Raw genomic sequence first — 23008 nt, 5'->3', positions numbered from 1 at the left:
TGTGTTCATAGACCAATTAAGTCGGTGTCAGTTTACGGTTATTCCTGTACAGCCTAACAGTGATTAATTGTGAGCACTACTGTCGGGATTATCACACTAACTGCATTCAGTACCACGGATACGCTTAATCTTAGAGGCCCACAAGCATTTCCAACATTAAACAGTAGGGCCATGAAGCTTTAAAAAACAATCAAATGGTTGTTTTCTAAGGTTTGAAGCCACAGATTATGTAAACAATTGCCCGCACAACAGATGGAGGGGGAAAAAAAATCTCTCTATGAAGTGTGTAGAGTGTCTCAGCTTCTTTAGTGCGTACAATGAGTGACTATCACAAATACTGCCCACACAAACTGTGAAGCTATTTGCTAAAGAGGATGGGAATACCAAGAGGATGGCAGGCATTTTCTCTTCAGGGCATAGTCAGAAGGCACTTCACAGGAATGTTAGAAAATAAAAGTATGGCACCGAGCCACATAAGGAAATAAAGCCAACAGCTTGGACAAACAGCTAGGCTTCAAGGAGCTTTCTAAAGGATGTAGAGGGGCCGGGAGGATATTCCAGGACCTGGGACCTTGACAACTGAAGGTATGGCCACTAATAGTGCAGCAAATAAAAGTGAGGATGCTCAAGAAGCCATAATTAGAGGAGCGCAGATATCTCAAAGCGTTGTGCGATTAGAGGAGATTACAAAGATCAGGAGAGGGTAAGATTACGGCAGGATTTGAAAATAAAGATGAGAATTTTAAAATCAAAACGTTGCTTGACTGGGAGCCAAGGTCTGTGAGCACAGGGGTAATAAGGGAAACGGTCTTGATGAGAGTTAACGGTCTTGATGAGAGTTAAGTCTCAGGTACCAGAGTTTTGCATGAACTCAAGTTTACAGGGGGTAAGGGGCAGCATAGTGGTGCAGTGGTTAGCACTGCTGCCCATGTTGCCGAGGACCCAGGTTCGATTCCGGCCCTGGGTCATTGTCCATGTGGAATTGGCACATTCTCACCCCCACAACCCAAAGTTTGTGTAGGGTAGGTGAATTGGCCATGCTAAATTGTCTCTTAATTGGGAAAAAAATAATTGGGTACTCTAAATTTTAAAAAAACATTTAGAGGGTAGAATGTGGGAGACCAGCCAGGGGTGTTCAGTAATGGGTTAAGAGTTAAGTAATGCATTAAGAGACATTGCAATTAGTTGTCTCATTTAGTTTAAGTATCCAATGATTGACACTGATATGTAAAGGGGCTTCAGGTGGCCTCTGTCAGGTGGTGTGTTGTTAAGAGTTTTGTGCAGAGGCTGTGGAAGTGAAATAAATGGTGTTTGGTGAAAAGGAACAGGATATTGACTCTTCATACAACGGTAACTAAAACGTATAACAAATGGTAGCAGAAAATGGTTGCTGTGCAAATGTGAAGGTTTGAAAGATACAACTTTTCCTGATCAAACCAAGGAGTGAGTGAGAAGGAAAAAAAAAAGATACATGGCTGATCCCAGGAAAAAGGTGGCTGGATATGACTATCCCCCTTATTTTCTGAAAGGGAATCGTACGACCAATGGAGGAGTGCAGTAGTTATGTGGACTAAGGTAACTGCTTTGGGAAAGAGAAAACAAGGTATGGCATTGGCTCTTTCTCTACCATATGGCAGTAAAATCCGAAACAAGGTGCTTTCTGAGCTGGAATTGGAAGATTAGACTCAGAAGGAGGTCTGGAGACTTTATTACATTATATGGATAAGATTTATAAGAAAGATGACTTGTTAAGTGCGTATGAAGCATGGTCGGAATTTGATAAGTTCCGGAAAATAGAGGAATTCTCCATGGAAGACTATATAATGGAATTTGGCAGACTATATTAAAGGCTGCAGAAACACAACCTAGAATTTCCACAGTCTGTGTCGGCCTTTAAATTAACTGACTGTGCGAGTGGGTGCAACATGGATAGGCTCCTGGTTTTGACAGGAGTTCAGTTTACGGATGAGGATACCTTATTTGATCAGATGACAAAAGCTTCAAAGAAGTTTCTGGGGTAACATTCGATTCCGATGGCTCTGATGACTCAAATAGGTCAGTCTGCTATAAAGCAGAATATGGAAGATACACTACTAACAGGATGGCAAAATTGTACGGCTACGAACAGGGCCCAAGCCTATAGAAGGAGACCGAGACAAGGAAATTAAGAAGACAGAAACCCAGTTAGAACTTACAGTAGGAAGATGAACCCCAGAAATGCACGGGGCATGATAAATCGATGTTTTCGATGTGACTCTCAATACTATTATGTCTTCAACTGTCCAAAATGTTATGATAGAGTGTTTGAAGCAACACATGACATGGAAGAGTCAGAAGAGGAAAAAGATAGTGTTCAGAAAGAAGACATTGTCCTATTAACAAGCAGTTTTACGCCAGTAATGAGGGTGTTGGTTTCAGAATCCTTCAATTGTGCTGTATTGGACAGTGGCTGCACATCTACTGTGTCGAATTGACTGGTTAAAATGGTACCTGGACTCTTTGAATGCTGAAAATCGTAACAAGGTTAAGGAATTTGAAAGTTCCACAAGTTTCAGGTTTGGGGATGATAGTACTCTGAAGTCGCTGAAAAGAGTGGTGATCCCTTGCAAATGGCCAGAGTGAATCATTTCATTAGCACAGATGTTGTATCAAGTGAGATACCTTTGCTTCTGAGCAGACCGTCGATGAAGAAAGCACACATGAAACTGGATATGGAACAGGATAAGGCAACAGTTTTTGGAAAGACGGTGGACTTACAGACACTATTGTATTCCATTACTGAAAAATAATATTTCAAGTAGAGTGGTTAAGGATGTGTTAATGGCAGTTGAAAATGGGACTTTAGCTGATAAAAAGCTTGTTGTATTAAAACTGCATAGGCAATTTGCACATCCGTCTCCTCGGAGGCTGAAAAATTTATTAAAGGATGCAGGGGTAAGGGATGAAGACTATACTAAACTGATAGAACAGGTGAGTGATTGCTGTGAAGTTTGTAGGAAGTACAGAAGGACACCAGCACGACCGATAGTAACCCTATCTTTGGCCAGGGATTTTAACAACATTGTGGCTGTGGACCTTAAGATCTGGGATAAGGCCATTTTTCCGAAAGGACAACTACCAAAAGTTGATACAAAGTTGACAAACTTGCCTGAAGGGTCTAGTCAATGGAAGGATGCAATTGTTATTAGAGCAGGGAAGGCCACTGGAAAGTATAAACATTGGTTGAATGTACAGCATTCAGGGGAGGGAGTTAAGACAATGGATTGGGAACACGAAGTTCAAAAATGGAGGGCACAGAAACGCAGTGCCAGTTCAGATAGTACATCGGATAGTGAACAGGTCCGCAGGAAAAGGTCGAGAATTTTGAAAGAACATCCCACAGCAGATCGGAAAGATCAAGCAGTAGCAGTATAGAACAAGTTACCAGGCGAGCGTGGAGACGTAGTTTATCAAGGTCTCGGAACATGAGTAAGACTACGAATACTAATAGGAGTAGAAGCCCACATGCACATGAGATTTTGGTGGCTTCCAATAAATTATATGAAAAGTTATCAAAGATGCTAAACAGCAAAAACTGCATAGTTGGAGTGAATGTGGGGTATACACGGAAGTACCGGATAGGAGACAAAGAGCTCTGTCCCACAGATGGATTTGCATGGAAAAGGTTCTTCCGGGTGGAACTTATAAGGCAAAGGCCAGGCTTGTGGCAAGGGGATTTGAAGAAAGCTTAGAAGATCAGGATTTAAGGGTAGATTCACCGACAGCAGGAAAGGTTAATTTTAAAGATCTTCTTTTAGCCACAAAGGCATGGGAATGCAAATCTATAGATATGAAAGTTGCCTTCTTGCAGTGGCATCAATTCCAGAGAGACATTTTTCTCCGTCCTCCTAAAGAAGCAGCTAACACTGAAGAGGTATTCTGAAGTTGAACAAATGTGTATGTGGCTTAAATGTTGCATCTGGAGTCTGGTATTTTTCGGTAAGGTCAGTTTTGTTGAAGTTAGGCTGTTACCAGTTGAAAGTAGATCCGGTAATGATTTACTGGCACTATAAAGCGAACCTTTCTGGCATTTTTATGATGCATGTCGATGATTTTTTGTGGGGTGGGACTAGTGATTTTGAAGCTATTGTAATCTCTGGTTTGAGGAAAGAATTCAGAGTTGGAAGTCAGGCTTCCGGTGCATTTAAATATATTGGACTGGAAATTGGACAAAGTTAGGGGCAACTTTACGTCAGCAATCTTATTTGGAAAGCATCAGCCCAATAGCAATTAGTCGTGGCAGAGTTTCACAAAAAGACACAATGGTTTCAAAGATAGAAAAAGAGCAACTGCAAAGTTTAGTTGAGCAACTGAACTGGTTAGGTAGACAGACTAGACCGGATGTGAGTTTTTATGTCTTAGAGTTGAGAACAAAAATGAATGATCCCAAAGTGGAAGACATAATAAGAGCAAATAAAGCGTTTGGCCAACCTAAAACTGCAGGAGTATGTTTTGAGGTTCCCGGTTTTAGGTAACCGTAGGCACTTGAAATTCATAGTTTATAGTGATGCATCCTATACAAATCAAGCTCAGGAGGTTTTATAATTTTCCTCTTGGGGAACAATGGTAAATGTGGTCCTCTTGTGTGGGAAACAAAGAAAATAAGGAAAGTGGTGGAAAGCACTTTGGCTTCTGAGACGTTAAACTTTGTAGATTTGTGGATATGGCCTTTTATATATCTCAGATATTGACTGAAATTTAACTTTTGGTTATTGTTAATAAAAAAAAAAAAATTGAAAAAAAAGGGGGGGAACTTGGTGTGTGTTTTTGAGTTTCTTTAAATTTTGTTTTCACCTAATTATTTTTTTCTCCAAGGGGAGACTTAAGTAATGGGTTAAGAGTTAAGTAATGCATTAAGAGACATTGCAATTAGTTCTCATTTAGTTTAAGTATCCAATGATTGACACTGATATGTAAAGGGGCTTCAGGTGGCCCTCGTGTCAGGTGGTGTGTTGTTCAGAGTTTTGTGCAGAGGCTTTGGAAGTGAAATAAATGGTGTTTGGTGAAAAGGAACAGGACTATTGACTCTTCATACAATGGTAACTAAAACGTATAACAAGGGGTACATCGGAATAGTTGAGTCTTGAGGTAAAAAAAAGGATATCAGAGAGTTTTAATACCAGGTGAGCTGAGACATGGGCACTGTCAGGAAATGTTATGGAGGGAGAAATTGGCAGTCTTCGTGATGGCGTGAATTGGAGGGTGGAAACTAATGTCAAGTTCAAATATGACAACAAGGTTACAAAAACAGGCTAGCTTACTCTTAGACTGCTTGCTGCCAGGAAAGGGATAGAATCAGTAGATAGGGAAGAAAATTTGGAGCAGGGACTGAAACAAAAAGGCTTCAATCTTCCCAATAGTTAATTGGAGGAAATTTCTGTCCATCCAATTTTGGATGTAGCTAAACAGTCTGCCAATTTAGCATGGGAGGGCAGCTCTAGGTAGTACAGCTGGCATTGTAAGCATGCAGGTGAAAACTAACACTGTGCCTTTGGATGGCCATGGGGCAGCACGTGGATGAGAAATAGGAGGGGACTAAGGAAAGATCCACTGGGGTATACCAGAGGTAGTGGTGTGGGGCAAAGAAGCCATTGCAAGTAATCCTCTGACATGGATGAAATATACCAAATAACAACAGTCTCTCCCAGCTCCACACCAGTGGCTTTGGAGAACGACGCTGTGGTCAACCATGTCAAAGGCTACAGAGCAGGTCGTGAAAGATGAGGAGGAAAGGTTTACCTTTGGTGCAGTTGAATAGGATGTCAGTTGTGACTTTGAGAAGTGCTGTTTCAGTACTATGGGCGAAAACCTGATTCTAATGAGTTCTAAAGATGGGAACAATTCTGGACGTGAAAATACATTTAAGGATTTCAGAGAGGGAAGGAAAGTTGGAGATGGAATGTTAGCTTGCAAGGATGATGGGGTCAAGGGTATTTTTTTGAGGAAAGGCAAGATTTAAAGGAGACAAAGACAACAACTAAAGAGGAAGAACCAAAGTTGCGCGATCAGCAATTTATTGGGAATAAATTCAAGGGAACAGGGGCTGGGTCTCATGGGAAAGACGTGCACAGAGAGGGCATGATGGGAGATGACAAAACATTAAGATTTATATGGCAGTATCAAGTAAGAATCGTCAGGTTACCAGCTCATACTGTACACGATATTACAGTTCAGTGCAAAGGATACCATTAGGTGAAGTAGTCGGCGTCCAGGTGCCAAGGAATTTAGGCAGGAATTTTCGTAGTTCTAAGAACACATGCTCATGACAAGATGAACCAAACACCTGAAAACAGAAGAAAAGTCTACTGAGAACAAATGTTTGAACTTCAGAACTACACGAAAAGCTTTCTCACCTATAATGTTTCTCAGAGTATTCTTAGAGACTCTGACTGAAAAGAATGTCTTAATTCAGCAAGTTTAGAAACATCGTTCAGTAGTCAAGAATTAGTCAAGTGCATTTCAACCCGAATGTGCAGATATTCTTGTATTTCACAGCCTTTTGGCCCACAGCTCATTGTTCAACATTCAAAAGCTCAAAATTGGTTTCAGTTTCACCATATCTGTGTATCTACATTAAACCTTCACTATACAGAGGTAGTGCATGAAGGAAAAGCTATACACCGTACTTGTGCATCACAGCTTCAGAAAGGAGACTGAACAACTGGAGTTGAGAGACATATGTTCTGGTGGGCACCCCAACATGGTGGGAAGTTCTTATCCTGAATTTGGAAGGAGTGCACCATTTTGCCATGTTTTCCTGGCCTTATCCTTGCTCTCCCTGGTAGTATAGGGGAACCAAGTTAAATTTAACGATTGTGCTGGGCCAATCATATTGCTGTTCTCCTGATCCCCTTCTGTATCTACGTATACTGGAACATTTTTGCGGCGCTGTACCATTTCCTTGATTTTATTGCCTTACTTGTTCAAATGAAAACTTCAATAAAAATGTTTTTATAAAGGAAAGTAATATGTCAACTGGAAAATATTACATCAACATAGAGGATGTGATGATGGGAATGTAAAATAAAAATCATTTAGATAATTTTGTGAATTTAAAAAAAGGTCCTGCATGCAACAGCTGTAACTGCGCTCCAATTTCTACTAGTGTCTACTCAATATGGAATGAACACTGACAAGTTGTGCATCATTGCATTGATAGTGCAGAATCACATCCCAAAACAAAAACAGAAAATGCTGGAGAATAATAGGGCTCAAGTTTCAGATTAATGGACTCGTAGTGCCCGCCACGCAGAAGTGATTCCAGTTTTTTCTGTTTTTATCTCACATTTCCAGTATCTGCTGTATTCTGTTCAATGCTTTGTTGCCCATGGAGACCAATAATCCAAATAGTCAAACTTGCCAAATGACGCCAAGCAAAGAAATTGATGAACAAGATTTCACCTTTTAAAACTTCTACTTTAACGATCGAGCCAAAAGCAACATAAATGAACCACAAATTAACAGGCAAACTGTATTCAGTTGAAACTATAAAATGCACTTTAAATAGCGCCACAACAAAGATAGAACTCATGGATTCACCGGCGGTCCCCTCAGAGCGGAATAGCACCACGTACAGCGCAAGGCCCGTCACAATTCGGTCATCCCCAGAGATGCTCAAATCTTCTTCTTCATGCGGGATTTGGTAATTGAGTCGCCTCCAAACGCAGCTTTATCCATCAGAGTTCCACAAATAGGCATCTCCAAAAAGTGCGAACTTTGGTCCAAATGGTCTCCTTCTACACTGAAAAGATAATGATTCTGTGAACTGTGAACATCCTTCACTTGGTTCACGACAGTATTCAGGTTCCAGTCTTCTCAGCTGTCTCACACGAAGAGCTCTTTACAACCTGCTCGTTATAATAATCGGTCGGCCCACTCCCGTTGCTGAAATCACGATCCCACCATAGCATGAGAGAAACCAATAACCACCACATAAGCACAACCTCCATATAATTAACAGGAGCGACCCCCTAATTAACTGCCCTTGTGATCTAAAAGCCTCCATACCTGGGCTTGAGCGGGGACTTGTGCGGCTTCCCACAAGCTACAGCTCACACGTGCATCTGTGAAGTCCCGGATGCCCTGTATGCCCAGGCAGCGGAATACAAAAGCTTTGCCATGGACCAAGCCCAAGAAGGTGCCCGGGCAGCAGGATTCTCTGCCATCAAGGGGATGCCCCCGGTCCAGGGCTAAGTGGCACACGTCGCCTTGCGTGTACCAGATCGTCTGGGAGTGCCATACAACAACAGGAAGGGGTTCCACTCTCTGAACATCCAGCTCGAGTGCGACCACCACATGAAGATCATGCGTGTGTGCACGCTTCCCAGGGAGTGTGCACAACAGCTACATCCGGGGGCAGTCAGACTTCCCCAGCCTCTTCGAGCACCACCCCAGGACGGCCCTTATCTTGGGAGATAAGGGGTTACACCCCCCCCCCCCCCCCCCCCCCCCCGGAGGGCTGGCTAAATACGGCAGTACAAAGGCCAGTGACCGAAGCGGTGATCGATTCAACAAGGCTCATGGGGCCACCCAGGCTATCACTGAGCAGTGCAACAGACTCAAGATGCAGTTCCGATGCCTTGACCGCTCTGATGGTGCACTGCAGAACAATCCCCCAGAGGGTCACCTGCGTGGTGGTAGTCTGCGGTGTCCTCCACAACCTGGCACAGCAGCGGGTCGATGTGCTGAAGGTGGTGGGAGAGGAACATGTGGCCACCTCCGAGGACAATGAGGATGAAGATACATCGGACCAGTAGGGGCTGGAGAACGAGCCCCGGGAGGACCCGCAGGACCAGTCGGAGGACAGGCGGCAGTGGTGCGAGTCCATCAAGCCCGGAGGGCCAGCAAGGCCCTCATCCTCACCCGCTTCACATAGGACATGGCCTCGTTCGTAATTTCCCCTTTTCCCAACCCCCTGCCCCCTCCCGACCCCCAACCTTCCCCTTCCCCCACCCCCCATTCCTCATCCCCTTTCGTACCATTCCCCCTCCCAGTGTCTCTGTAACATCACTCCAGGGTGATGAGACAGTGTCGCACCGTCAGCAAGTCACTGTCGAGGGCGGGGATGGGAGGGTGGGGGTGGTGGGGCGGGGGCGGTAACCTGCTGAGCGTGGAGTGCCACCCCTCCTCATACAATGTCATAGTCTGACCCCTGCTTGTCGGCTGAATGCTTGCTCACACCCATCACCTGCACGTGGTGTGCCAAGGTGGGAGGAGTGGGAAGAGGCATCCAGGACCTGTGTGTCCGGGGAAATGGGGCATGGGATTGGTGCTCACCCCGCATTGTGGAGGAACGTGCCAGAGACGTCATATTGGTCAACGATTTGTAATAATTTACACCAGTGTCCCCAACTGCTACAAACCCCTCTTGGTGCACCCCCCCCCCACCCCTCCCAAACTCTTCCCCCCAGCACACACTGCATCAAACACCCCCCCCCCCCCCCCACCCCCCTGCGCGGTTCCCTCTCAGGGGTCCTACTTGACCTTCCGTGCTCTACCACTGTGTCTAGGTGTCTCCAGGATGCACATCAGGAGGAGGAGGCAGCCTGCTGCCGACTGCGTTCAGAGGCCTTGGATGCCCCTGGTGGGTGTCCTCTGGGGCCGGAGGGGCCCGACTCACATGCCAGTGGCACATGCTCTGCCATACCATCCTTTTTTGGTGCTCTCAGAGATGCACCGTTGTTGGGGTGAGTCTTGTGGGAGCGACTGGCCAGTCCGTTATGTTGCTCTGGGTCACCGTCGCCAGTCCGTTATGTTGCTCTGGGTTGGCACCCAGTGTTCCCCGTCTCCTGGTCGGTGCTAGGGGTTCACCTCAGAATGGTGGGGCAGCTGGATCGAGCCCCAGTGGCTTGATCCAGCTGCACCAAGTTATCTGGCTCTGTCAGTCCTGGCGGCTCCCCAATGTCTGCAACACAGTGTCAACGGGGCAATGGTCCTCAGTGACTGGAACATAGTGTGGAGCACCCTGGCAATGCCCACTGCGACCAGGACATGCTCTGCAGTGCCTCGGCCATGCCCATCTGATATTGGGACATGTCCCACAGTGCCTTGGCTATGCCTGCGACCGGGACGTACTCTGGAGGGCCTCGGCAATTCCCACCCGAGACTGGGACACGTCCCCCAGCGACCGGGACATACTCTGCAGTGCCTCAGCTAAGCCCACCTGAGACTGGGCCATGCAGCGTCTCGTCAAGGTCCGCCTGGTACTGGGTTACAATCCCCAGCGACTGGAGCACGTTGTCAAAGGCGCTCAGCCTTGGCGGTCGCCAACTGAGCCACGCCTTGGACACCCCGACTCATGCTGCCGACGGCGTGCACCGGGATGAGGATTCTGCGGGAGAATGGACATGAGGTCAGTGGGAGGAATGGGTCATTCTGCATGGCATTAACAACTCGCGTGACAGTTCATCTGGGTAGGGGCCGGTGGACCCTCACCTTCTTGGAAACACGGCTGTTGGCTGTACAGGAGCAATTTAAGTGCTGCTATCGCTCATTAGCGGGCGGCTGGCAAGCGAATCAGCCGGCAGGACCATCTTTTGCGGCGTGAAGCCCGTGGGCCCTCATTATGTGGACCAATTAATGTTTCATAGCAGTGATGGCCTCGTCGGGCCGAGCATCGGGAAGTACACAGCAGTTTTTGTTTTTACCAGAGTTGGTAATCAGTCTTTGATTTGATTGGATTTATATTTTGTCACATATACCGAATTACAGTGAAATGTATTTTGCTGTGGCCAAGGAAACGTGAACAGGAGACAAAAATAAATAGATAGTTACAGTGAATGTGAAAATGTACACAGTACATCGACAAATAAGTAATTAGTTATAGTATGGAACAAGGGCAAAATAACAAAGCAAATACGACATAAGCAAGAGCAGCAGAGTGCATCACGAATAGTGTCTTATAGGGAACATATCAGTCCGAGGGAGAGTCGTTGAGGAGTCTGGTAGCAGTGGGGAAGAAGCTGTTTCTATATCTGGATGTGGTCTTCAAACTTCTGTATCTTTGGCCTGATGGAAGGGTCTGGAAGAGGGGAAAGCCTGGGTGTGAGGGGTCTCTGACAATGCTGTCTGCCTTACTGAGGCACCGGGAGGTGAAGGCAGAATCAATGGGAGGGTGGCAAGCTTGTGTAATGGGTTGTGCTGAGTTCATCACACCCTGCAGTTTCTTGCGATCGTGGGCCGAGCAGTTGCCATACCAAGCTGTGATGCATCCGGATAGGATGCTCTCTATGGTACATCTGTCGAAGTTTGTGGGAGTCGATGCAGGCATGTCAAATTTCTTTAGCTTACATAGGAAGTAGAGACGTTGTTGGGCTTTCTTAATTATTGCATCAACGTGAGTGGACCAGGATACTCTGTTGATGATGATGACCCCCCCCCCCCCCAGGAACTTAAAGCTATTGACCATCTCCACTTCAGAGCCATTGATATAGAAAGGGGCGCGTGTCATGATACGCTTCCTGAAGTCTATGATCAGTTCCTTGGTTCTGCTGGCATTGGGAGAGAGGTTGTTTCGGTACACCATGCAACCAAGTGATCTACCTCCCTTCTGTAGTCTGACTCGTCGCTTTTTGAGATACAACCCACCACAGTCATATCATCCGCAAACTTCTAGATAGAATTGGAGTTGCATCTTGTCACACAGTCGAGTATGTATAGCGAGTACAGTAGAGGACTAAGCACACATCCGTGTGGGCCCCGGTGTGGAGGACTATTGTGGAGGAGGAGCTGTTACCTATCCTGACAGATTGCGGTCTGTTGGTGAGCAAGTCAAGGATCCAGCTGCACAGGGTCATGTCAAGTCCAAGACTGCAGAGTTTGGTTATTAGTTTTGTCGGGATAATGATGTTGAAGGTGGTGCTGTACTCAATTAATAGCAGTCTGACGTAGGTGTCCTTGTTGTCGAGGTGTTCGAGTGTTGAATATGTGTCTCTTGATGTTTTTGGAAGTGCCTTGTCTGGAAACAGGGAGGAGTTCCACTGACCCTTAAGAAAAATATCCTGCAGTACAAGGCAGTGGCTTGTGTTTATATTCTCAGTGATTTTTGAATTTATATCAATATAAATAACTCAGGACTTCGTGTTCTAAAGTTCAACATTGTGTGTCATTGTGTTTTTTGCCCGCCATCATCATGACACTTTACAGTGTATGATTCCACTAGAACTATAACCTAAAGTAACCCTTTAAAGCAAATTGGAGTATTATTTAGTGCAGGCTCAATATACCTAATCTACCCTTCTTCCTTGTTACAGACCTCAGAATGCCCTGTGCTAAAATTAAACTGTATCACCAGTTCTGAAAAGCTGTAGAAATCCCTTTCCCTCAGCCAAGTATAATACATTTGTCTCTTCGAGGATTTGCTCCAGCTCATCCCTCCCTCAACTCTTATCTGATTATAACTCAATATCCCTTTTCTGTGTCCTTAGTGATAGCAGTATGGTACTAAGTATTAAAAGATAGAATAAAATAATTCAATAAAAATTTAAACTTTGTGGAAGAAATATACACAATCAATCGCCAGTCTGTAACTTAGACATAATGACAGACTCTGTAATCCTCTTGGTTAAGTACTGGAATGCTCTACCAGTGACCTCTCGAACTCCACACGCAATTTAATTTGAAAGTACAGCTCGAGATTTTCTGCAACTGAATCCCATTTGCACTTACAAGAAGAATAAGTCACCTGGATTAAACTGTTCAGACAATTTCATTTCTGTTTATCAAATGCTATTTTAGTTCAAATTACAGAACTCAAACTTGCCTGCCAGTGTCGAGGGAAACACCTAATAAAAGGTGATCTTTCACAGCACTTTATGCCATTATCCTCTATTTAGGGTTGAACAAGAATTTAACAAACGTGAGTGGGTTCTGAGCCTCCTCGATGGTTCAGTAATGGACTGAGCCATGGGAGGAATCCATTCAGTACATATAAGAAACCAAACCAGGTAAGTACTAGCTTTGTCCCCAATCTGAATCGACTTGCTCAATCTTAGCCAAGATGTCAGTGAAGGCACTAAAATCTGCCCTACGAGATTAATGGACAGGTAGAAAGAAAAGTCAGTGACAGATCCAAATCACTGACCAATGTCCAATTACCACTCAAAAAGTGCACATCAGGACATCACGCCGGGTTAGTAAGCCAGCTGGCACACTCTGGTCAATCTCTTGAAGAGTGGTACATTGGGGGAGATAATAGAATCTATGGAATCAAATCCAGCACAGCATAGAAGAAATGAAGACAGGGTTTATTCATAGCAGTGCTGCAATAGCTTCAAATTGGAGGGAGAAAGTATTGGAAGAGCACTTTAAAATAGATCGAGAAGCTATAAGTACTAAACACTAAATACTAAGGAGACCACAATATTGTTTAATTTCTAGGAACTCAATGTGGGTGGCTCAAAATCTGAAATATTGCCAAAAGACTTGTGTTAATTATTAAAAGTATCCACGATGATATGAGAGCATCACGGTAGCATAGTGGTTAGCACAATTGCTTCACAGCTCCAGGGTCCCAAGTTTGATTCCGGCTTGGGTCACTGTCTGTGCGGAGTCTGCGCATCCTCCCCGTGTGTGCGTGGGTTTCCTCCGGGTGCTCCAGTTTCCTCCCACAGTCCAAAGATGTGTAGGTTAGGTGGATTGGTCATGCTAAATTGCCCTCAGTGTCCAAACTTGCTCTTAATGTTGGGTGGGGTTACTGGGTTATGGGGATAGGGTGGAGTTGTGGGCTTGGGTAGGGTGCTCTTTCCAAGAGCTGGTGCAGACTCAATGGGCTGAATGGCCTCCTTCTGCACTGTAAATTCTACGAGAGAACACAGAAACATAGAATGTAGGAGCATCAATAGGCCATTCGGCCCGTCGAGCCTGCCCCACCATTCATTATGATTATGGCTTATACTCCATCTCAACACCATACTGCCGCAGTTTCCCCATACCCCTTCAACACCTTTAGAGTCTAGAAATCTATTTCCTTCTTAAATATATTCCGTGATTTGGCCTCCACAGCCTTCTGGAGAATTCCACATGTTCACCATCTTCTGAGTGAAGAACTTTCTCATCTCAGTCCTGAATGGACTACTCCGTATCCTGAGACTGTGATCCCTTGTTCTAGAGCCCTTCAGCCAGAGAAAACAAGGGGCGAAGTCTCCGCCGACGGGATGCTTCATTACGCTAGCAGCACACACACACCCGTGGATTTCCCGGGGGTGTGGTAGCTACAATGGGAAATCTCGTTGGCTGACGGCGGGAACAGAGAATCCCGCACCTGGCGACGGTACGCCGATGAGGGGCACGTGGCTTGGGAGGCACAGAATTCACCCCAACATTCTTGCATCCAGTCTGTCAGAATTTTATATGTTTCTGTAAGGTCCCTTCTCATTCTTCTAAATTCCAGTGAATACAGGCCCAGTCGACCCAATCTCTCTCCTCACTCGACAAACCTGCCATCCCAGGAATCTGTCTGGTGAACCTTCGATGCAGTCCTTCCATGGCAAGTATATCCTTTCTTAGATTTTTCCAATTAAGGGTCAATTTAGCATGACCAATCCACCTACCCTGCACATCTTTGGGCTGTGGGAGTGAGACCTAGGCAGACACAGGGAGAATGTGAAAAGTCCACACTGACGGTGACCCGGGGCCGGGGTCAAACCTGGGTCCTCGGCGCCATGAGGCACCAGTGTTAACCACTGCGCCACCATGCTGCCCCCATCCTTCCTTAGAAAAGGAGACCAAAACTGCACATAATACTCAGGTGTGATCTCGCTAGAGCTCTGGACATCTGCAGTAAGACATCCTTGCTCCTGTACTCAAATCCTCTTGTAATGAAAGCCCACATATCATTTGCCTTCCTAACTGCTTGTTGCACCTGAATGCTTTCTTTCAGTGACTGGTGTATAAGGATATCCAGGTCCCTTTGAACATCAACATTTCCCAATCTATCCCAATTAAATAATACTCTGCCATTCTGTTTCTCTGTCCGAATTGGATAACTTTATCCACGGTATAATGCATCTGCCGAGTATTTGCCCACTCACTCAATTTGCATAAATCCCTTTTTGTTTGACCATACTCATTTCCACTAAGTTTTGTGCCATCAACAAACTTGGAAATATTACATTTGGTTCCCTCCAAATCACTGACGTATATTGTGAATACCTGGAGCTCAAGCACTGATCCATGTGGGGCCCCACTAGCCATTGCTTGCCACATCGAAAAAGGCCGATTTATTCCTTTTCTGTTTCCTGTCTGCTAACCAATTCTCAACCCATGCCAATATATTACCCCCAATCCCATGTGCTTTAATTTTGCGCACTAACCTCTGAAGTGGGACTGTATCTAAAGCTTTCAGAAAATCCGAAGAACCCACACCCGCGGACTCACCCTTATCCATTCTACTATCCACATCCTCAAAAATCTCCGGTACGTTTGTCAAACATGACTTCCCTTTCATAAATCCATGTTGACTTTGTCTAATCTCGTTGATATTTTCTAACTGCCCTCTTATCACATCATTTATAACAGACTGGAGCATTTTCCCTATGACTGATGCGAAGCTAACCAGTCTCTAATTCTGTGTTATAGAAACAGGATTAGGCCATTCAGCCCTTCGAGCCTGTCCCGCCATTTAATGAGATCATGGCTGATCTGTGGCCTAACCCCATATCCCTTATGTTTGCTTAACAAAAATGTATCTATCTCAGATTTAAATTTAATAACTGTTCTATTGTGGGAGAGAGTTCCAAACCTCTACCACCCTTTGAGTGAAGCAGTGCTTCCGAACAACTCTCCTGAATGGTCTAGCCCTAATTTTTAGACTATGCCCCTGAGATTTAGAATTTCCAATTAGTGGAAATCGTATATCGTTATCTACCCTGTCTTTCCTGTTAATGTCTTAAATACTGTGATCAGATCACCCCTTAACCTTCGAAATTCTAGCAAAAACAGTCCTAATTTATGTAATCTCTCCTCATAACTTAACCCCCCATAGTCCAGGTATCATTTTTGCAAACATTGCACTTCTTCCAAGGCCAAAATATCCTTCCTAAAGGTGTGGTGCCCAGAACTGTTCACCGTGACTCCAAGTGGGATCTAATCAGGGCTTTGTATAGCTGGAACATAACCCCGGTGTCTTTATATTCCAATACTCTAGACATAAAGGCTAGCATTCCATTAGCCTTTTTCTGCACTTTTCCAGACATTTTAAGGATCTATGCACCTGAACCCCCAAACCGCTTTGGCCATCCATTGTAATTAACCTCTTTCCATTTAGAAAGTACTCTGCTCTATTCTTTTTTGGTCCAAAATGGATAGTCTCACACTTGCTTACATTAAATTCCATCTGTCACAATGTCTGCCCATTCACCTAGGCTGTCAATATCTCCTTGCAATTTTATGCTATCGTCTCGCCTGTCTACAATGCCACCTAACTTTGTATAGAACATAGAACAGTACAGCACAGGACAGGCCCTTCGGCTCACGATGTTGTGCCGACCATTTATCCCAATCTACGATCAACCTAACCTACACCCCTTCAATTTACTGCTGTCCATGTGCCTGTCCAAGAGTCACTTAAATGTCCCTAATGACTCTGACTCCATTTACACTCTCTGTGTAAAGAACCTACCTCTGACACATCCTCTATACCATCCTCCAATCACTTTAAAATTATGTTCCATCGTGACAGCCATTTCCGCCTGGGGAAAAGTCTCTGGCTATCCACTCTATCCATGCCTCTCGTCACCTTGTTACCTCTATCAAGTTACCTCTTTTCCTTCTTCGCTCCAATGAGAAAAGCCCTAGCTCCTCAACCTTTCTTCGTAAGATATGCCCTCCAATCCAAGCAGCATCCTGGTAAATCTCCTCTGCACCCTCTCCAAAGCATCCACGTCCTTCTTATAATGAGGCGACCAGAACTGGACACAATATTCCAAATGTGGTCTAACCAGGGTTGTATAAAGCTGCAGCAAAACCTTGCGGCTCTTAAACTCAATCCCCCTGTTAATGAAAGCCAACATACCATACGCCTTCTTAACAACCCTATCAACCTGGGTGGCAACTTTGAGGGATCTATGTACGTGGACCCCAAGATCCCTCTGTTCCTCCACACTTCCAAGAATCCTGCCTTTAACCCTGTATTCAGCAGTCAAATTCGACCTTCCAAAATGAATCACTTCACATTTATCTCGGTTGAACTCCATCTGCCACTTCTCAGCCCAGCTCTGCATCCTATCGATGTTCTGTTGTAACCTGCAACAGCGCTCGAAACTATCTACAACTCCACCAACCTTCGTGCTATCGGCAAATTTACTAACCCACCTTTCCACTTCCTCATCCAAGTCATTTATAAAAACCACAAAGCAGAGGTCCCAGAACAGATCCCTGCGGGACACCACTGGTCACTGACCTCCAGGCAGAATACTTTCCATCCACTACCACTCGTTGTCTTATTTCGGCCAGCCAATTCTGTATCCAGACAGCCAAATTTCCCTGTATCCCATGCCCTTAACTTTCAGAATGAACCTACCATGGGGAACATTATCAAATGCCTACTGAAATCCATATACACCACATCCACTGCCCGACCTTCATCAAGGTGTCTCATCACACCCTCAAAGAATTCAATGAACCTTGTGAGGCATGACCTGCCCCTCACAAAGCCATGCTGACTATCTTTAATTAAACACTCTTTTTCTAAATAATCATAAATCCCATCTCTCAGAATTCTTTCCAGTATTTTGCTCACCACAGACATAAGACTGACTGATTTGTAATTCCCAGGTATTTCCCTATTCCCTTTCTTGAACAGGGGAACAACATTCGCCTCCCTCCAATCATCCGGTACTACTCCAGTGGAGTGAGGACACAAAGATCATCGCCAACTGCACAGCAATCTTCTCCCTCGCTTCCCGTAGCAATCTTGGGTATATCCCGTCTGGCTCAGGGGACGTATCTATCCTGATGCTTTTCAAAATTTCCAGCACATCCTCCTTCTTAATGTCAACTTGTTCGACCCTATTAACCTGGTTCACACTGTTCGCACGAGCAACAAGGTCTCTCTCGCTAGTCAATACTGAAGCAAAAGCAAAATATTCATTTCGGGCCTCTCCCACTTCCTCAGACTCTAGGCACAAGTTCCCTCTACTACCCCTGATTGGCCCTACTCTCACTCTGATCATCCTCTTATTTCTCACATGTGTAGAACACCTTGGGGTTTTCCTTCATCCTTCCCACCAGGACTTCTCATGCCCCCTTCTAGCTCTCCTCAGTCCATTTTTGAGTTCCTTCCTGGCTACCCTGTAACCCTCCAGAGCCGTGCCAGATCCTTGCTTCCTCAACCTTGTAAGCTTCCTTCTTCCTCTTGACTAGAAGCTTCACTTCTCTTGTCATCCAAGGCTCCTTCACCTTACCATTCCTTCCTCATCTGAGTGGGACAAAACTATCCAGCACTCGCAGCAAGTGCTCCTTAAACAATGCACATTACTGTTGTGCATTTTCCTGAGAACATCGGTTCCCAATTTATGCTCCTCAGCTCGTGTCTAAAAGCAGTATAATTTCCCCTCCCCCAATTAAATACCTTCCCATACTGTGTGTTCCTGTCCCTCTCCATGACTATGGTCAAGGTCAAGGAGTTGTGGTCACTGTCACCAAAATGTTCTCCCACCGAGATAGCTGACACCTGGCCTGGTTCGTTGCCAAGCACCAAATCCAATATACCTACCCCCCCACCTAGTCGGCATATCTACATATTGAGTCAGGAATCCTTCCTGGACACACCTGACAATATCTGCTCCATCCATTTGCACTAAGAAGGTTCCAGTCAATATTAGAGAAGTTGAAGTCACCCATGACAACAACTCTGCTACTTTTGCACCTTTCCAAGATCTGTCACCCAATCTGTTCCTCCATCTCTCTGCAGCTATTGGGGAGGTCTATAGAAATCTCCCAATAAAGTGACTGCACATTTCTTGTTTCTGACCACCCATACTGACTCAGTAGACAAACCCTCCTCGATTACCTCCTTTTCTGCAGTTGCGATGCACTCTCTAATTAACAGTGCCACTCTCCCTCCTCTTTTACCTCCCTCCCTATTCTTATTAAATCATCAGCAAATTTGGATGTATGACTTTCCATGCTATCATCCAAGTCATTAATGAATAATGTGAATAATTGAGATCTTTGTGGTACACCACAAGTTACCAATTAGAGTAATTGCCCATTATCCCCACTCTGACTGACGCCTGCCACTCAACCAATTTCCTAACCATGTCAATAATTTGCCCTCAAATCCATGAGCTTCCATAGAACCCCTGCATTGCAGGAGACCATTTGGCCCATCAACACTCCAACCCTCTTAAAGAGAACCCCAATTAATGCCACCACTGAAATGAAATCATCTTTGAGGAGGAGATACTTTGGGTTCCAGCTAGGTACATCCTCACAAGGGCGAAAGGTAGGGAAACCAAAGCTGGAACTCCCTGGATGATGATGATGATAGAGAATACGATGAACCAGAAAAAGGAAGATGCATGACAGTTGGAATTCTTCAAGCAAAAACCTGGTCAAATTCAAATGATTGAGAGAGTAAGTGAAGAGGAAAATAAGACTGGCAGAGAGAACGTGCGAGTATAATTGCAGTCAAAATAAAAAGGAAGCCAAAAATCTTCAATGGCAAGTAAATAGTAAGTGAGTGGTAAGCGGAGCTAGTCCTATTAAGAACAAAAAGGATGATATATGTTTAGGGACGCAGGGCAAGGCTGGAATACTTAATGAGTATTTTGCACCAGTATTTACAAAAGGGGAGGTAATGGAGGAGTGAAAATCCAGATGAAGGGGTTACTACAAAGGCTGACTATGCTTAGAATGGATCAGTCACCTGATCCAGATGGCTTACATCCAGATTGCTAAAGGAAGTGAGGGTGGAGAAAGCAGAAGGTCTGGTCATAATCTTCCAATCTTTTCTCAATATGGAGGTGGCGCCAGAGGTTGGAGTGCGGTAAATGTGATACCCTCACTCAAGAAAACAAGGACAGTGCTAATTTTTTTTTCCAGTTTAAGGTTTTAGAAACAATAATGAGGGGGGGAAAAATCAACAGGCACTGTGAGTTAATCAAGGGCAGCCAGCACACATTTGTGAAAGGCAGATCGTTCTTTTTTTAATATAAATTTAAGAATACCCAATTTTTTTTTTCCAATTAAGATGCAATTTAGTGTAGCCAATCCACCTAACCTACACATCTTTTCGGGTTGTGGGGGTGAAACCCACGCAGACACAGGGAGAATGTGCAAACTCCACACGGACAGTGACCCAGGGCCGGGATTCGAACCCGGGTCCTCATCGCCGTAGGCTACATTGCTAACCATTGTGCCACGTGCATCGTTCTTGACTAATCTTAATTGTTTGGATGAAGTCACAGAAAAAGCTGAGAAAAGGAACTAGTCCCTTGGATTTTAAGAAGTCGTTTGGCGTACAAATTGTGGCACATGGAATAAGCAGGCCAGTGTCAACTCGGTATTTTAAAATTAGTTTTAAGGACTGAAAACAAAGTAGTGGCAAATGGTTATTTTTCAGACTGGAGGATGGTTCCCCATGGGTCAGTGTTAGGACCACTGCTTCCCTTGATATAAATAAATCATTTGGATATTGCTGTACAGGGCAATATTTCACAACCTGCCGATGATACCAAACTTGGGAGGATGGCAAACCGGGAGGACAACGCAAATGAAATGCAACAGGACATCGGCTAAAAGAATGGGGAGACAAGTAGATGGTAATTTAGTTTAGAGAAGTACGAGGTGATGCATTTTGGCAGAATGATTGAGACATAATATGGACTTAATGGCACATTTGTAAACTGTGTGCAGGGATTGAGGGTACTTGGGGGTGCATGTGCAAAGATCTTTGAGGGTGACAGAACATACTGAGAGTGCAGTTAACAAAGCTTTGGGGATTTTGGACTTCAAGGAAGTATTGAGTACAATTGCAGGGAAGTTATGCTGTACCTTTATTTGGTTAGGCCACGCCGAGTATTGCATTCAGTTCTGCTCACCACATTTTAGGATGTGAAAGTCTTTGATAGAACACCAAAGATGGTGAAAGAGACTAAACTTGCAGGGTTACAAGGACAGAGTGAGAGAATGGGACTGCCTGGCTTGTTCTACAAAAAGCACTTTGGGTTGTACGGCCTCATTCGGTGCTATAAATGACCAGTGACTGAGATTTCAGTTTGCAATTTATGCAGCAAGTATTTGACTGATGGGTGGAATTTTTCAGTTTGAAACTGCACTGCAGCATGTCCTTTAGTATACTTTTGTTTTCAAAACAATAGGGACACCAACCCGAGGAAAGAACATAAAAACATCACTTTTTTTCCTATTAGGGTAATAAACATCTGAATGCAATCATTATCCCAGAAACAGACTGATACGCACAAGACATCCATTATTCACAACAATTGAAAATGCCTAATGGAAATCAGGAGATCTCAAGTACTAAACAGGCTGTATAAACAGCCAAGTTTAAACTTAAAGTTGAAGTTGGCGTTTAACTATTTCTCGCCGTTTATCATTTGTGACAATGACTTGTCTTTATATGAAGCGCATAAGAAAAATGGCAGTCTTTAAATATTGTACATAGGGTCCAGGATTATATTGTGATGTACTAAAAGTGAAGTCTATCTGCTTTAACTGTAAAAGACGGTGCCACAGTCAAACGATCTGCACAAGGGCAGAGCTGACAGGATCATGATTTAACTCTTCAAGTACTTCTACATCAGCACTTGTTTAGTTTTAGATTGTAGATTGGAGAGCAATGTACAAACGCAGCCTCCTTGTTTGATGTTGCTAAGCCTTAAACAGATGACAAAATGGTGGGCCAAATTGAGATGATACAGTTGAGTTTATAAGTGTTGAAATATTCAAAGATATGGGTCAATGCATTGCCAATAAAACAATTCCCAGAATTACAGCAACTGAAATCAACAACAAAACTGAATGTACAGGATTACTGTATATGCTTTGAATTGTAAGGTTTTATATTCCATAAAGCATGGTCACGGTAAAACTTCTGCATCAATTCGCGAACCTCGTTGGCATAACATACGGGAGCTGAAATTCTATCTTGGAAGCAGTACAAAAGAGGAAGTAGTGAAAATGTGAAACAGATTGCCACTTCACTATCAACTGGAGTACTACCATTCAAGACCAAGTTCACTTCAAAGTGTCTTCAGATAAAAGATTACCACATGCAGAAAGATTGCAGTTTTTCCCCTACAGATTCTGAACGCCATCTATGGCCTTTTCTTGTTCACATATAATCTCTGTTGTGTTTCGTTTTCGCATATTTTTTACTTAAAATAAGTTTGCATACTTGCATGCTTCATATACTACAGAAATTTCTTCACATTATAGCTGCTCTCTTCCTGTCCTGGCTCAAAGTGAATTGAAGTGCCTTGTCACATAAAGGGCATTACCTCTGGCAATTTAATCAACCTTTCCTCACCACAATTAAAATGCTGTCTTCCCCTTTATATTGTAGCAATCACAACTGCACAATAAATAATATTCATACAAGCGTCAGACAATGACCATCTCGAAGAGAGAATCCAATGATCTCCTCATGACATTCAATTGCATTGCCACCACCAATTCCCTCACTATCAACATCCTGGAAGGTACCATTAATTAAATTGAACTGGACGAGCCAGATAAATACTGTGGCTACACAATGTCAGAGGCTGGGAATTCTGAGGTGAGTAACTCACCGCCTGACTCCCAAAAAGCCTGTCCACCAATTACAAACACATAAGTCAGGAGTGTGATGGAATACTTTCCACCTGCTGGATGAGTGCAGCTCCAACAACATTCAAGAAACTTGACATCATCCAGGACAAAGCAGCCCGCTTGATTGGCACCCCATACAACACAAAACCACTCCCTCCACCACCGCTGCACAGTGGCAGCCGTGTGCACTGCCCAC

General features: G+C 44.4%; 1 protein-coding gene across 2 annotated transcripts in view; it reads right to left on the bottom strand.

Moving 5' to 3' along the window:
* ipmkb (inositol polyphosphate multikinase b) overlaps positions 1 to 23008 on the bottom strand; it is a 192070-nt gene that overhangs the window by 117991 nt on the left and 51071 nt on the right. For both annotated transcript variants that reach the window (XM_072478930.1, XM_072478929.1), the window contains exon 3: positions 6226 to 6322. In XM_072478930.1, coding sequence (XP_072335031.1) covers positions 6226 to 6322 — 97 coding nt within the window. The remainder of the gene's footprint in view (positions 1 to 6225; positions 6323 to 23008) is intronic.

Source organism: Scyliorhinus torazame, chromosome 16, assembly GCF_047496885.1.
Source record: "Scyliorhinus torazame isolate Kashiwa2021f chromosome 16, sScyTor2.1, whole genome shotgun sequence".
Lineage (NCBI taxonomy): Eukaryota > Metazoa > Chordata > Chondrichthyes > Carcharhiniformes > Scyliorhinidae > Scyliorhinus > Scyliorhinus torazame.
The sequence above is the reverse complement of the archived record's forward strand: the minus strand, read 5'-3'. Positions and strand labels throughout refer to the sequence as shown.